The sequence below is a fragment of the Paralichthys olivaceus genome, chromosome 16 (assembly GCF_024713975.1).
Source record: "Paralichthys olivaceus isolate ysfri-2021 chromosome 16, ASM2471397v2, whole genome shotgun sequence".
Taxonomy (NCBI): domain Eukaryota; kingdom Metazoa; phylum Chordata; class Actinopteri; order Pleuronectiformes; family Paralichthyidae; genus Paralichthys; species Paralichthys olivaceus.
Genome location: NC_091108.1, coordinates 18,344,217 through 18,359,409, shown reverse-complemented (window position 1 = coordinate 18,359,409; position 15,193 = coordinate 18,344,217). Strand labels below are relative to the sequence as shown.

The 15,193-nt window shown below is 41.7% G+C and overlaps 1 protein-coding gene across 2 annotated transcripts in view; it reads left to right on the top strand.

Moving 5' to 3' along the window:
- Positions 1 to 15,193, top strand: part of slc6a9 (solute carrier family 6 member 9) — a 73,624-nt gene that overhangs the window by 16,460 nt on the left and 41,971 nt on the right. The window contains exon 1 of one of the 2 annotated variants that reach the window (XM_020108050.2): positions 14,093 to 14,351. The exons of the other annotated variant lie outside the window; for it this stretch is intronic. Within the exon in view, the coding sequence (XP_019963609.1) occupies positions 14,310 to 14,351 (42 nt within the window). The 5' untranslated portion in view covers positions 14,093 to 14,309. Of the gene's footprint in view, positions 1 to 14,092; positions 14,352 to 15,193 lie in introns of those variants that run through there. 2 annotated transcript variants of the gene reach the window in all.

The following is a 15,193-nucleotide window of genomic DNA, read 5'->3' as shown; positions in this document are numbered from 1 at the left end:
TTTAATTTTATTCTATTCTGGATAAAAGATGTTGTGGGTATAAAATACTGCTACAGATGTTTCTAAAATAACCGTGTGACTATGGCACATTGTAGCTCCACTTCAGGCTAAGTTGACTTAAACACGTAGTTCAGTGAAGAAAATTTGGAATGTAATCAGCTGTATTTTAGCTGATGCCATTTCATGAGAATGTGCCTGGATCAGCTCTGATACTGAAAGATAAATATTTTTTTGTTGCCATTTGGGCTTCATGACCATTTTTAGTCAGTTACTCACAGGAGTTTGGTTTGTAAGGATGTGTACCCCCTTAGTGTGGAGTCTGTTATGTTTGTGTGTGTGTGCCTGTGTGGTCGTGTGCGGCATTTCCCAGAGGTTGTGTGGCTAATGTGTGCTGTCGGCTGTGAAGTGGAAACTAAATGGAAAGAAATAGTGTAACCCAAAGCCACAACCTCCCCAAGGTCAGAACACACACACACACACACACTGAAACATAACAGATGCACTTACACATTAGATACACACATTAGAATACTATAGACATAGATCTTCACAGTCCTCACAGATACATAAATCAGAAACTGTTTGATGCACTACATTGGATGCAAAGGAAGTATTCTGTCTCTTTTGCTCCTTTTTTAAATAATGAAATAATGAACACACAATCTGTTTGGAGACTTAAAGCTGCCAGGCTGTGACTTTTACTCTCTAACTGTGATAACACTGTGCAGAACAAATAGTGGTCCAGCAGCTGATTTTGGTCTCACTAGGGATTTGATGAGACTTTTTTGCCTGGTAGCTCACTCTATTCGTCGTCACACTCAAAACGCAGGTATGCGAGCAATTCTAAATGTACATTTTTATTGTTGGCGCCCTCCGAAGCTGTGAATTGTCACGATAAGAGTGCAGTTATTAATAATAAACTTCACCGTCGTCTTTGTCCTCATGTACGAAACATATTGAGTTGCCAGTCAGCCAGTGCAGTTATAACAGCAGTGCTCAGCAACCGTGTTGGCTGCCTCTGGGGTCACAGATGTGAACTGAGTGCGAGAGGATGAGCCATGAGGGCAGGTGGGGGAGAAGAGTCAGACATGATTTCTGTTCCTGATTTCACCCTCCGACTGGCTGAATGAAAAGGAAGGGGGGAAGAAATACACACGGCCGTTCGGGCCACAGGCAGAGTCCGCCGTCAGTTTAACGGCAGCTACTGTGGCGAACGTATAATTGAGGGACAAGGGCCACAAATGCCAAACACGTCCACTGCTGGGCACTCTTTAAAAGGTAACCCACCACTAACCAACCCCCTGTGTACGCTCACAAGCACACACATATACACAGTATAGAAGGGGGGAAAAAGGAGCCCATTGTGTTTTGAACCTTTTAAGATTTCATTTGGAAAAACCACTCAGGCTGAAAATTTCGTTTTTCTGATTTTCTTCCTCTCCCCTTCTATTGCTGCTTTAATGGGTCCCCCTCCCTCCAGCTCCACAAGAAAAGACAGGCAAGTTAGAAAAAGGAGACTTCACACTCTTCCTCCCTTGTCCTCCAAAGTCGGTGAAATTATGGACAGGGCTCTGACATTGTGTCCACACAACGGAGCCCTTAAATCTCCCGCGGTTTCTTTTAGTATTATTATCATTTTCAAAGGTTTCCAATTGAACTCTCTTCAAAGGCCTTTTCAGAACCATATTTAGGTAATTTGTTGCGCTTGAACCCAACCTGCTCCCTGGCTCTGTATGTGAGTGTTGAATGGCAGCTATAAGCCTGGGACGAGGGGGGGTCTGCTTTTCTCAGGGGCCGGACACCCCTTTCCTGCTTGGTCACACACCTCCCCTGTGTTATTTATCACTTTTTCTCCTTTTTCCGTTTCCTCCTCCTCTTCCAGCCCCTTTCAGACATGAAATCTGTAACAATTGCTGTTTCAATGTGTTTGATTTTATGATGGCTGTTTTAAAACTCAAATCAAACATGTCAGCCCTGTTGGAGGAACAGAAACAAAGGAAGAGCAAGAGTAGTTGCCTTAGTGATACAATATATTGATATGATGATGTTTATCCTCACAGCTCGATTGTCAGTCAGCACTGGGAGGAGTGCACAATACAGTAACCCCATTAGTAGTTCACAGTAAAGTCTCAGTTACAATTATCAGATAAAACATTAAACAAAGCCTAAAGCCATTAGTGTGTCTTTAAAACCTATTTACTCATTCCTGTTTTGTTTATTTCATGGTTGAAGAAATATTGGCATTTCTTGCTTTGTGCCCTCAGATTTAAATTGAAAACAAAACTTAGTCAAAACCCATATTTCTCTAAGTCTGAATTAAAGTATCATGTTCTTATCTCTGACCCTAACCCTGCTCATTAGCTGCAGCCTGTTGATTTGCAGTTTTTTTTTGTGCTGATATCATCTGCATAAACCGGGGCTGGAAACATGGTCCTGATCAGAGCTATAAGATTTTAACAGAAGAACCCAAAGAATGCTAAAAGACTGTAAAACACTAAGAACAGAGTTGGTAATAATTATCTCTTGGTTTGACCCTTTTTTAGATGACACATAACAAACACATTTGAGAACCTGAAATCAGTTTTAAACAGTAGTGCTTTTTCTGTTGAAATATTTTACTTTATCATCTTATCATATTATCATTATTATAGACCCTATTTGTCAGATTTTAGATCTGGACCACAAAAAAGATTGATGTGACACATATTGCAGGGTCGTTGTATTATACTGAATTCGTTTTATAGGTGAACTTAATAAACTTATAAAATACTTAATATATCAGCAGGTGAGTGTAGATCAATTTGAACTAAGTATTTTTATAGAATATCTTGGTGTAAAACTTGAAATGGTTGTAACATGGATTTGTTTCACGACTGGAATAAAATGCATGTAAGAAAATCCAAGGCAAACATATTTGCATCAGCCTGGAAAGTATTAGAAATAGTTTGCAGACTCTATAACAATGTTAGTGTTACATGAGTTTGAGTAAATGTCTCACAACAGTGTTGCATAAATGACCTGATAAAATATCTTCCTTGTTTAAGCAGGTGCAGCCATCTTTGTGATTTGCCGTTTTTGTAAATTATGATGTCAGCTATGTCGCTGCGTCACCGAATGAGTTTAGATTTCTGGAGAACACTACACTTAATTAGCAACACACTCACACGAGGTTTAAAGCTAATCTGATGAGCAACAGAAGGAAAGACAGAGATAAAGACATTTCTCCATTTATAGTTAGATTGATTATTCATATGATAGGGACAGTGGACATTAACAACTAACCAGAGTTAAATTCAGTTTGCATTTCATTCACTAATATGTCTGTGTTATCTTCAGACTCGAGAGTTGTGAAAAAGTTGCTGGATCCCTGCAGTACTCAGTCTGACTGTGTAACTTGGGTCTTTTCAAGCACGATGCTGACATCGTCTATAGAAGAGTTTGTCTGAAAGGAGCTTTTGCTCTCGAACATCCTGCTCCCACTTCAACCAGAGAGGAGAAAGCCACCCATCACACTCTGGTGTCTGACATGAATGTAACATTTAGAATAAAAGGTCGACAAACACTTCAATGTCCATTTATCACGTCACATGATCTTTAATCAGCAGATGGATGTTGGTCTGGTTCTCATGGAAATGTGGACGTTTTATCCAAGTTTGAGTTTCAAGGTTTATTCTCGACTTTAGAAGCTGCAGCAAGTTGAGCTTCATAGAAACTTTCCATGATCAAGAATGAAGTTTGAGAGTTTCAGTCTTAGGGCTCATTTGTTCTGCCTTAACGTTCGAAAAGAGATTTGCGTTTCAAACGATGTAACTGACACTGCCCACATACTCATCATGCATCATTTACGTTGGCATTACTGTAAAGCAGTACATCCACTAGAGGGCAGTGCAGAGCGACCTGGTATGGTCCTCCACTGCCGTCATACTTACATTCAGCTCCCGTCCAATCTCCTCCCAGCTTTTCTGCAGTAACTGTTTATCATATAGATGCCCAGATGCATCGCAAAGTCTCACCTCAAATTGTTCCTCCATTCTTTAAATTTCTTCCCTTGAACTTTTTGCTAAACCCCATGATTTCCATTTGTAGTGCTTCATTTTGTCTATTTCGTCTGCATCTGTACATTTTCAGAAGATGTGTGCAAATACGGATGAAATGAGTGCAGTGTAGGAGCAGAAGGCTCCCTCTATTTCAGTATACATATCAACTGTTAGGCATAAATTGGCCTTTAGTGACCCTCAGAGATGATAGGTCCACAGATGGACAGATGAACCTTTTTTATTGATACTTTACAAGTAGTCGTAGATCACCATTGATGTATATTAGGCACTGGCACCTCTTTTTAATGAAAGATGAAGTCATATATTATGTCTCTCTGTTTTCCGCTCTCCCTCTCTCGTCACATTTCAAGCGCGACAGTGACTTCTGCCACGTGAGGCCAACTTCAGTCACATGTTCCTCACTTTCATCCCCAGCAATGGTCCCATATGTTTGTCAAAATGTGTATGTTGTGTGCTTTTTCCGGCCCGATTTGTTCCCATGCCTTCTCTCCGATGAGCCCCGTTCTCCCCGGGGGTCCAAGCCGAAGCCTCACGCTATTTATACAGACCGAACAGCTGGGGCCCTCCCAGCCAAAGCAGTGAGGGATGAGGGGTCGGGGGATGGGAAAGAGAAATTATCGTGGAAACTTCAGGTTAAACCAAGCGTTGGAAATGTCTCTCTGTTCCCTCTTTTTTTCTTCTTCTCCATCATTTGTCTTTCTCCCCTGGGTGTCCAGAGTTGCCAGTTCAGGTCCCGGGCACCTCAGGTCAGCCGGACTGCCGGACAAACCACCCTCACTCATTTGAACCTTTTTTCTGTCTCCCTTCTATCCGCCCATCTCTTTTTTTTTCAAATTCATTCATCGGTTTATTCCTGTTTCTTTTTGTATGCTCTGTGCTGCTGATATTTTCGTCCTGTTTCTCCACTCTGAAACACTTTCCCCTCGTCCAATTAAAGAGCTTGCCGTTTTGGACTGAATAAAAAAGGGTGATTTTCCCTCCCAACTGTGCTTCAATGCATTTTCTTCCGTTGTTGCTCCGGACAAAGCCGACCTGCTGTTGCAAAACTGAGCTTTTTGTGTCTCTTCACTTTTCTTCTGCTCTATGGCTCCTGCGGTGCATGTCCCATTGTGAACCATCGACACAGTGAAGTTACATATATCTCCTCGCTGCTCTTCCCTTCACTTTATTGCATCCGGCCTTCCCTTCACTTCTCTTATCACTTATCTTTTCTTGACCTCTCTACCCTTGGTGCTCAGCTTTTCCTCATATGATCCACTCAGGAGAGAAGAGGGAGTCGGGCTTATCGATGCTCCTTTCAGTTTCGAGGCCCCTCTCACAGTTAGATGTCCCATCATAGGCATGCTGAGCTAACGAGAGGTGAAGCGATATTAACCTAATTGCTGTAAGGGACAGATATATAGATCGAGGGGGATGTGATGAGCCCAGACCCGACAGTGGGCTCACTGAGATTAGCCTTTCAGTGAAAGAGCAGGTTGATTCATGGATATTAAAAGACCAGAAGTCACGCTGAGGCAGGCAGCTTTATATATCTTTTTAAGATTTCAATGTTTATGTGCTCAGTTAAATCCCAAATAACTGTGTACATTTAGCTGTCATAGCTCTTATAGATTTAGATTGCTCTATAGTATTAATTTCAGAGTTGTGCGGATGGCCTGAGTGAAAATGACAAATCAAGGGGAATCCAGCCGAGCGTCTTTTTTACAAACTGATGTTTAAGACAACAATAAGTTCCGAGTCCATTCACCTGAAACAATTACCACAACATCTTGTGTTCTCCCACATGTTTTGGGGTAGTTCGCCTTCATCAGGCCAAAGGGACTGGGAGTCGTTAAACAAAAAGAATCAATGAAATTACAATACCACTGCCAAGGCTGATGTCCTACCACGTCATGTCAAAGCAATGTTTCCCTTAATTACCTAATTATGACGTTACCTAGACTTATCATAAAAACATAACAGACATCTAGCTTAGTGATTTTAGGGCATTGTGTAGCTGTGTGCTCATACTATTATCCATAAAGTTGGCACCCTCCATGCAGACAGTCAGACCTCATATTTTAAGCTTACCTGCACTTACATGCAAGCAGCATTTAATGCAGCTCACTGTCACATGACAAACTTGTCCTTTACTCTTTACTTTGAGTATCTGGCTCTGACAGTGACATTTGTGCGTGTGCATGTGCACCCCCCGCTAACGCTGCAGAGAAAGTTAAACAAGATTCTTGGATCCATCCATTTACTTGAATCTGCAAAAACATTTAATGGGCTCTTTACTGACCCATATCACATCCAGAGTTTCGTGGTAGTCCGTGCAGATAAACAAAGTGAAAACATAACTTCCATGACAGCAGTATTATATGTATAAGAAAGTGAGCAGAAAAACAAGAAGTAAGTTTTCAAGTTATCTTTTTTCTCAGAAAAGACAGAAGCTAATGTTAAGGTGAGTTTTATTTTCTCTGCTTTTTTTCTCTAGTTTATCCAATAATCACTGACTTGGATGTTTTAGGATTATATTGTTGTTGGCTTGACCTCTGCTTTTGAGTTTAATCTTTTGTCCCGTGTTTTCATGTGTGAGGCACTGGTGGTTGTGTGTTTGTGTTCACTTCAAAGTGGACTTAGGTTGCACAATCAAATGATTTGTTATACTAGTGTTGTAATTTGAACTTGTTTGGAAAAAATATCAGGTTAAACATTACATCTGGTATGTACTGCATGGACGGCAATGGAAATAAACAGGCCTCACACAACTAACTGTTTCTACTCAGCTTCAGTCTGTGAAAACCTCATTGTGCACAAATAAGTTTTGTAGTGTTTCACTGAATATTAATTGTTTTTCATTGGCCTTTTGGATCAGAAAACAGTCTCAGCTCATAAAAGAAAGGCCTGGGAGAGATATATCTATCACAAGGATGCAGTGATATTTGAATTTAAACAGATAGTGCTTTGAAAAAAGGGGGAAAAAACACGAGCGAGGAGATGAAATGAAAAGAATTCAAAAGAAAGGAGATTATTTTCCTCTTCTGACTTGTGTCTTTGTGTCTGTGTATTTGCATCTTTTTGTCACCTTTTTTTCTTACTTTTCTCTGCCAGCCATTGAACCTGCTGCATGCACTCCCAAAATACCCCAAATCTCCTCCATGGTCCAACAGACACAAAATATTTTCTCTTTCATTCTCTCAGAGCTCCAACATGTATGTTTTCTGAAGTTTAAAGTGTTGGATGGCTAGCTGTGACCCATGCAGCATTTTCTTACTGGAGTGTAAGATGCATGATGTTAATGACAACTGAAAATAAATAATATGACTAACTTTATATAAAGATGGATTTGACTTTGTAGTTTGCGCCATGTCTTATCCACTTACATAGAGAAAGCAGGGTTCATAATCTATACTGCAGCCAACCACTAGGTGCAATCAAGACACTTTGGCTCCACTTTTGGGGAGCAGTAATGTCGTCCATGATATATATATATATATATATATATGTTGCTCAAATGAAACACCTAAATGTAGTGCGATGGAAATGGAGCTAGTCAAATGTAATGTTACACAATGTTAATATAAAATAAAGATTGTCCTCACAACAAGATAAGGACTTATTAACTACTATTTGATCAATCAATCAATTTTGAATATTGCTGGGTCGCATAAAACAAACATAATACGCTGTTATTTGATAGGTGGGTGGCAGGTATTGGGAGTTTACACCTTCAACAAGTCATCAAGGTGTACAATACCTTTCAACATCATGTCCTGTCCAAGATTATTTCAAACAATCCTATCAAAGCTCAGTGTGATTGTGTTTGTTTGAATCCGATTGTAATGTTTCATCATCTTATTCGCTTTAACCAGAGCTACATAGAAACGGGCTCTGGCATCAGTTGCCATGTGGCTGTCAGTGTGGATGCTACAATGACACACTTTCAAATAATGTGTGTAAAGTGTAAATCTGGCCCAAATAATTGTATTGAATATGAATATATATGAATGTAAACAGCTGTTAACAGTGTCATTAAACCAACATGTCAGTATGCAGACGTCATGCATTTGTGTTCAAAGTTTCTCAGCTCACCTTATCTGCCCCCTCGTCTGGGGTGTGTGGCTGAGACCTCCTGTCTCCCACATGCTGCAGGAGCATTTTCATTACCTGCTAGATTTACAAGTCTAGTTAATAGGACGAGTGAGCAAATGTGAGACTTAAGCTGCATTAATCTTCAAATTACAGCGTATTTGTTCCGGTCATCAGTGGGGATATTGGTTTGTCAGAGTGCAAGCTTAAAATGAAATTGGAAAAGGAAGCTTATATATTTTTCTCCCCTGTCTTTTATCTCTCACTTTTCGTTTGAACGTCGGTGAAAGTCGTCATGTGTAGTGTCTCATGTATGTCCAGTGCCAGAATTTGGGATCAGCGTGTGTGTTTGGCCTCAGGCTCATGTGAAATGGATGTTTGAGTGGAAGTGAACAGAAAAGCTGCAAGGAGAGAGAGGTGATCCACTCTGACCTGATCAGAGTTCTGCTGCCTGCCCTCCTCACTCACTGCTGGTCTTTCTGCTCTTATCCTTTGGTGGTGAAATCAAATGGTGATCACACTAGCTCTTCCCCGTCTACATTCCGAAGTGTCCTTGGGTAAGAAACTGACCTCCTAAATGCACCTCATAGGTAAAGTGCTGCCCATAGATGCACTGTATGAATGTGTGTCTGAATGGGTGAACGGCAGTAAACTGCTGTGAAGGGCTTTGAGTGGTCATCAAGACTAGAAAGGCTCTATATATATACAGACAATTTACTTTTTTGCTATTCATTTTACAAACAAATAAAGGAGCAGAACAGTTTGCAAACACAAATCGTGCCTTAATTATATCATTTCGATAAGGAACAGCACATGGTCGTCATCGGGAGATTGAGTTTTCTCTGTTATCATGGAATTTCGTTCCAATTTCCATCAATTTAGTCTAAACCAAAATAACAAGTGAAAGGTCCAAGTGAATTTTAGTCTATTTAGACCTTGGTTGTGGTCGTTTGCCGTGTGAAATGTCTTTTGGGGATAGTTAAGACTTTCGGACCATTTGCAGGGAGTTGAGACGGCATGAAACAATAAAGGAAAAAGAAGTGAAGCAGCTCGCAGGATTGCTTGTAGTCTTCGACTCCAACAATCTAATGTTTGAATGAGGATGAAGTTGAATAGCTGATATGGTGAAATTTTGAAGTCAGATGCACATCTGTGTACTATCTAATCAGTGGCAAGTATAGGTAGATGCAGCCCACGTAGGTGATGACGACAGGATGTATGGATGTCATATAAAAATGTTTAATCTGCTCCCTGAATTGCAATGTGAAACCAACAAAAAACTAGTTTGGACTCTCAGGTTTGAAAACTGAAGCAAGTGTCGTGATGATGCATCCGGATCCACATAGTAGCTTGAATTGAGTTGTAGCTGTAGTAGCTGATGTTCTCAAAAAGTCAAGTTTGAACAATCACATTTCATTCGATATGAATTTGATATTTTACCATATCAGAATCAGCTTTATTGGCCATGTATGCATAGACATACAAAGAATTTGACTCCGGTTTTTCCATTGTTCTCAATGTACAAATAGACAAATAAACAAAAAAAAAACAAGTGCAACAAAGCAGAATAAGGAGCTTAAACATTTAACAATGATGTACAAATATGAATATTAATATATATACAAATTATGGACAAAGTATGGACATAAAAACACAACGACAGTGGAATTGAGAAATAGTGCAATGGTGCAAAGATGCTTGAATACATATGATAAGATTGACACAGGATACTTTATATACATGAGGTGGTATATAGAGTCAGACCCAACATTCTTCTGAACAGTCCCTCTCAGATGCTTCAGAGATGTGATTATCTATCAGTCTAGTTTTGTTTGCTAGTGTTATTCTCCATTTTTAATGATTAGCTTAGTTTACTGATCAACAGGGGACAACACATGTCAAGAGTACACTGAGCACCCTTCTATAAACAAACAATACTTTCATCCTTTATAGTCAAACACTGACATTTCTGTTTAACATAGAGAATAAATAATAGTTTATAATAAAGCTAAAATAGTAATTTAAACATCATTCAAAACTGTTATTTCACATAGGGGTAGTAGAGAGTTGGCGCCTGTGTAGTTAGTTGTACCAAAAGACCATTATTTTCAGATATAGCTTTTCTCAGAAGGGTTTTTTGAAAAGCACACATTCTTATCAGAAATAACACAAGCTCAGTGTGAAAGGAGCTGTGATAACATCGATGTGTTCTTTGTTAATCCAGAAGCAGTTGTTCTAATTAGTTCTAAACCCAGACTGAACAAATCCATCCAGTCTCCGTGGCCTGTTGAGAAGAAAGCCTTCAGACATAAATACATAATTCATTTTAGTCCCTCAGTGCTTAAAGAACCACCCGTCAGTGCAAAGACGTACTTGCGGGCAAGTGAAAGTGGAGGTGCTCTCAGGAACAGTTCAGGCTCTTGGTGTCAGGAACATCATCAGGCGTCTGTGCTGTTGAATATTCAGTAAAAATCCTCGCGGTGCAGGGTTATATTCTCTCTCACAGGCCATGTGCCAACACAAGGAAGCAAGTGAGATTTTTACAAGTTGGTGTTGTTATCAGCAGCAGCATCTGTGCTTCTCTAATTAGAGTTAAATGACCTCATATAATAGAGCAATTAGTTAACGATACAAAGCCGTCCTCCCTCCACAAACAGCCTGCTGCAGCCCCAACACGCTTTTTAAAAAATATCTGTTGTCCCCATCCATAGTGGGTGTGTGTGTGATCAGTCTCGCCCTCTCTCTCCTCTCACAAATTTTTATTTCTTCTCCTCTTCAGAGCTTTGTGTGTGTGTGTGTGTGTTTGTGTGTTAGAGTAACTCTAAAATAGATGATCTCTTGTTGCACAATGTATTCACTCTGAATGTCTATGACAATTAGTCGTCACAAAGAAACTACAGCATGAATTCTCACCACCATCCCCGGAGTGCATGTGTTTAACTCTGAAAACACACAGCCCACATGGTGTTTGTCCGAAACGAAGCACTGCTTTATAATTGTTGTTGGTTTTGTATTGCTGTTGAACACAAGGTCACGTCTGCAGCAAGTGGGTCCCTGCAGAAGATGACTCACAAATAGTGTGCCCCACTTGTGTTAAGGTGGAAGTATACTGTGTGTCACAGTGTGCTGCAGTATAAGTGCCAGCAGGTATAGGAAAGAATTCATAGTGCATCCATATTGAAGACCCTTTCCCCACCTTTTAGTAAGGAATATTGTGAATGGGCAAATTGAGCATCCTTCAAAAGAAGTGCTGGAGCTTCTGCTATAGCTGCTCTGGGCAAACATATCACCTCAACACCAGAGTACTAGATCATACCCAGTTCTACCCTACATAAAGTGGAAGGGAACAGGTTTTCATTGTCCTATAAACTAAGCTAATACCTTACCATTACAGCAGAAGTCATCACGTTAACGTGTTTCGTTTTCTTTTTGGTAGAGAACAATTGTAGTGAGTCAAATGGCTTCGCTAAATCACAATGTGTTTTTCGTGTTTTTGTAAACAAGAGGATTAATGAGCCTTTTTTCCCTTTTATTCCTCCATGATTTTGTCTTCACAATCAGCTTCAGAGGTTTGTGGGAGATAAGCTCAGTCTGAACTGACCAATCACATTTCATTAGGCCTCAACATGGTAACTGCCTTGTTGCCATAGTGCTGATGTGTTGCTAGATTTCTGAGGACCTGTACATTAGAGTGTCTGTCCAAACCTGATTGAGCCACAGAGAAAATTAGCCGAGCCCAACCAAAATCTGGCGTTCTGCCCGATATTTTCCCAAATTGCAGGAAAGGGCAGCTTAAAATAATGAGACCAGAACTCAAACTTTTTTCAAAACTCTGCCCAAATTGATGGGTCCCAACGGGTCATGATAAGCCCGGGGCAGGTCATTCACACTCTAATGTATCATCTACAACCTACATTATAGCTAAAGAAGTGAAGTTAGTTACATGTTACTTAGTGTGGAGGAATCTACTTTTAAATTGTAGCTGGTGACACAAGAAGCTCATTTTCTATGGAGGTTACAGCAACGCTAAACTTTTAGGTTATAAAAAGTAGCAAGCTTCACAACACACTACTCAGAAAACTAGCCAAGCGTCTACTGTGAAGTAATACAATCAATAAAACCATGAATCATCCTGGAATATTTTTTATCACAAAGTAAATGTATTTGGTCGGAATGGATGTATGTTTTTGATGGGCACCTTTTTAGCATCAGCATGTGACTGTTAGGCCCCACCTGGCATAGGAGTTTGACAGAATGGATCAGTGTAGTGTTCAGTCAAGCTGCTATACTCATATACTTATACTGCTCATGCCTGTAAATGTTACATAAATAAAAAAAAAAAGCCACACTACCCTCTAAGCTGAGGGGCAATGTCATTAAAATAGTAGCATAGACTACTCCCTGGTAGTAACTGATACTAGGTAACTAAACATTTTCCCAAATAACATCATGATAAATGAACCCTTGTAATATCCGATGGGTAATCAACGGCTCTAAATAAGGAATAGTAAGTAGCAGCCTATGTGCGATAGTTCCTCCTCAACAATAATTTGTCTGTCTTCAATGTGTCACTGCAGGACTATTTGTTGAGAGCACTTGTTTTCATTGCCCTCACTACTTCCTCTGAGCACCCTGAATAGGGCGGGTATATGGTAATGATTCTTTTATTGGATCCCCTGTGAGATTCTAATCCTCTGAATTGATAGACAAATGAATGGCATCCTGTCTGTGTTGCTCATCTTGTGTTAAACATAACTGGAGGGCCTCCACTCAAGCGGCAGTGGTCATTGTTCCCGGCTATCAAACACCCATTAGGCCGGGCGCCAATTGCCTGTCAACTTTTGACACGTCCCGCACCACATCCAGTCACTAGAATTCAACGCTGAGTGACACGCTGAAAGACGGTGTGTCGTTCTGCCGCATGAGTGATGTTTTTATTGATCTCTCAATCGCGCCCCTTGTTGTGGACGCACTACCTTTCCTCATTGTGCGTTCACTTCCTCGCTTTCTCCTCGCTCTCTTTGTCGTGGATAACCATTAGCCATATGGTGGCATACAGAGACAACAATGCGTGCAACAAAACAGAGGCTCAGGAGGGAAGCGCTTGAATTTGAAAGGGCGTAACTCTGTGAACATGTCGCGGACGAGGCGAAGGAGGAGGGCTCTGGCTCGGTCGGCCTCTCTGTGTGACACGGCAAGGGGGTTGTAGGGAGTTGGGGGGGGGGGGGGGGTGCATTGGCAATGTCAGGATGTAGAGACGGACGAGGATTTGGAAGAGTCAAGTGCCGCTGAAAGGGAAGTTGTTGGTGGTCTGCAGAGTTGCGGCAGCTGCCTCTGAAAACAAACGGAAGAAATAAGAGAGACAGAGAGGTGTGGAGGGGGGATGAGGAGGGAGGGGGGTCGTACAGGCCAGTCCAGTGGAAGGCGTGCAGGCTCCTCACTTTTTTTGTCTCCTCACTTTAATCTGTTGGGAGAAAGAGTGAGGGAGAGAGAGAGCTTGGCTGTAGCCCGCGGGTGCACCAGACCTCCCCCATTTTACTCGGGCCAGCTAAAGTGGAAGTTCAACACCCCCCCATCCCCTCCGCCACCACCATCGGTCCTCCTCTCTCCTCGCTTACTCGCTCTGTATTCAGCCTAGGTGCTGGAGTGACAATGAGCCATTCATTGTGGAGGTAGAGGGAAAAGACTGTGGATCTCTCCTGTGTCTTTTTTGGGAGATGGTGGGAGCTGGGGAGAAAAGAAGGGAGGCGTACGACGGAGGAGAAGGAGGAGGAAGGGTGCATATTCCTGAAATTCGACAGAAAAAGGGGCAAGTAAGAGAAAGTACAAGAGTGAGAGGAGAGAAGGAGGGAGGGGTGAGTAAAAAAAGTAAGAGTGCAAGGGAGGGAGGGATGGAGGGGAGGCAGAGCTGGAATCACAGAAGGATGGGAGGGGGAGAGAGAGAGTGGGGAGAGAGAGAGTGGGCTACCATGCCGAATGAGCAAGAGAGGCGGAGAGGAAGCAGAACTCCATCAGATGAAATGAGGTGAAAGTAATTCAGGCATTAATCAAGCCAGGGCAAAAGGGAGGGTATACTGTGTTTTCTCCCCCCTCTTTCGCTTCGGAACTGAAAGGCAAGGTGTGAATGAAGGAGCCCACAGTGGCCAGCAGAGAAGCACCACTGGGTCACAGCATCAAATCATGTCCGAGTCGAACACCATTGCTGCTTCCACAGCAGATCAGGTCAGTTCAAGCTGTCATGTTGTTTTTGTGTTAATCTGTTTTTGTTTGTTTCATTTTCTTGTAAACTTGTATCCGAGGCCAGCATGCTTGGTTGCGCTTCACACAGACTCAAGCAATGGGATCTTGCTAGAGGACTAAGAAGAAAAAACGAGCTGTACCCCAAGTTCCGGTCAGATGTATATCATCTTTAGATCCAAATTCGGAAGTAGTTAGGGGGAGTTTCTAAGAGCAACTGGGTGAGTGTGTGTTTCTTGGACTATCAAAGCAACGATTGTTTTGCCCGGAGCTGCCTGGACAACGGTACAGGGTCCTGAAAGAATTGAATTCATCAAGACGAGCTATTGTCTACGCCGCCTTATTTTTCAGTGATCATTCAAGGGGGTCTGTGACGACTCAATACCCCCCACACCACGTGAGGAGGGGGACGCAGCTCTTTAAAAACCTGACCACGTGTGGTGGCCCTGAAAAGTTTTTATAAGTAATTGCAGTGGGAAGTCCGGGCAGCACTGTGAGAGATGGGGTTGGTAAGGAAGTGGGCTGGTCCGCCGTGTGTGTGAAAGAGAGTGACAGAGGAGAAAAGCGGTAGTGTCCAGAAAAGGCAGATATTTATGCCCCCCCATCCCCTCTCCTTCCAGCCCCGACACCCCTCCCCTCCACAAGCTGCTTTAATCTCACACTTTGGCAAATACATCCTTGGCTCAGCTTTCGTCATTTTACTGTCAAATTACTTTGAAACAATTAAATCATTAAGTTTGTTTAAGATATTACAGCTTTTTTCATTATAGCAGGTAAAGTGTGTGTGTGTAGGAGTGTGTACGTGTGTGTAGGTGTGTGTACATCCG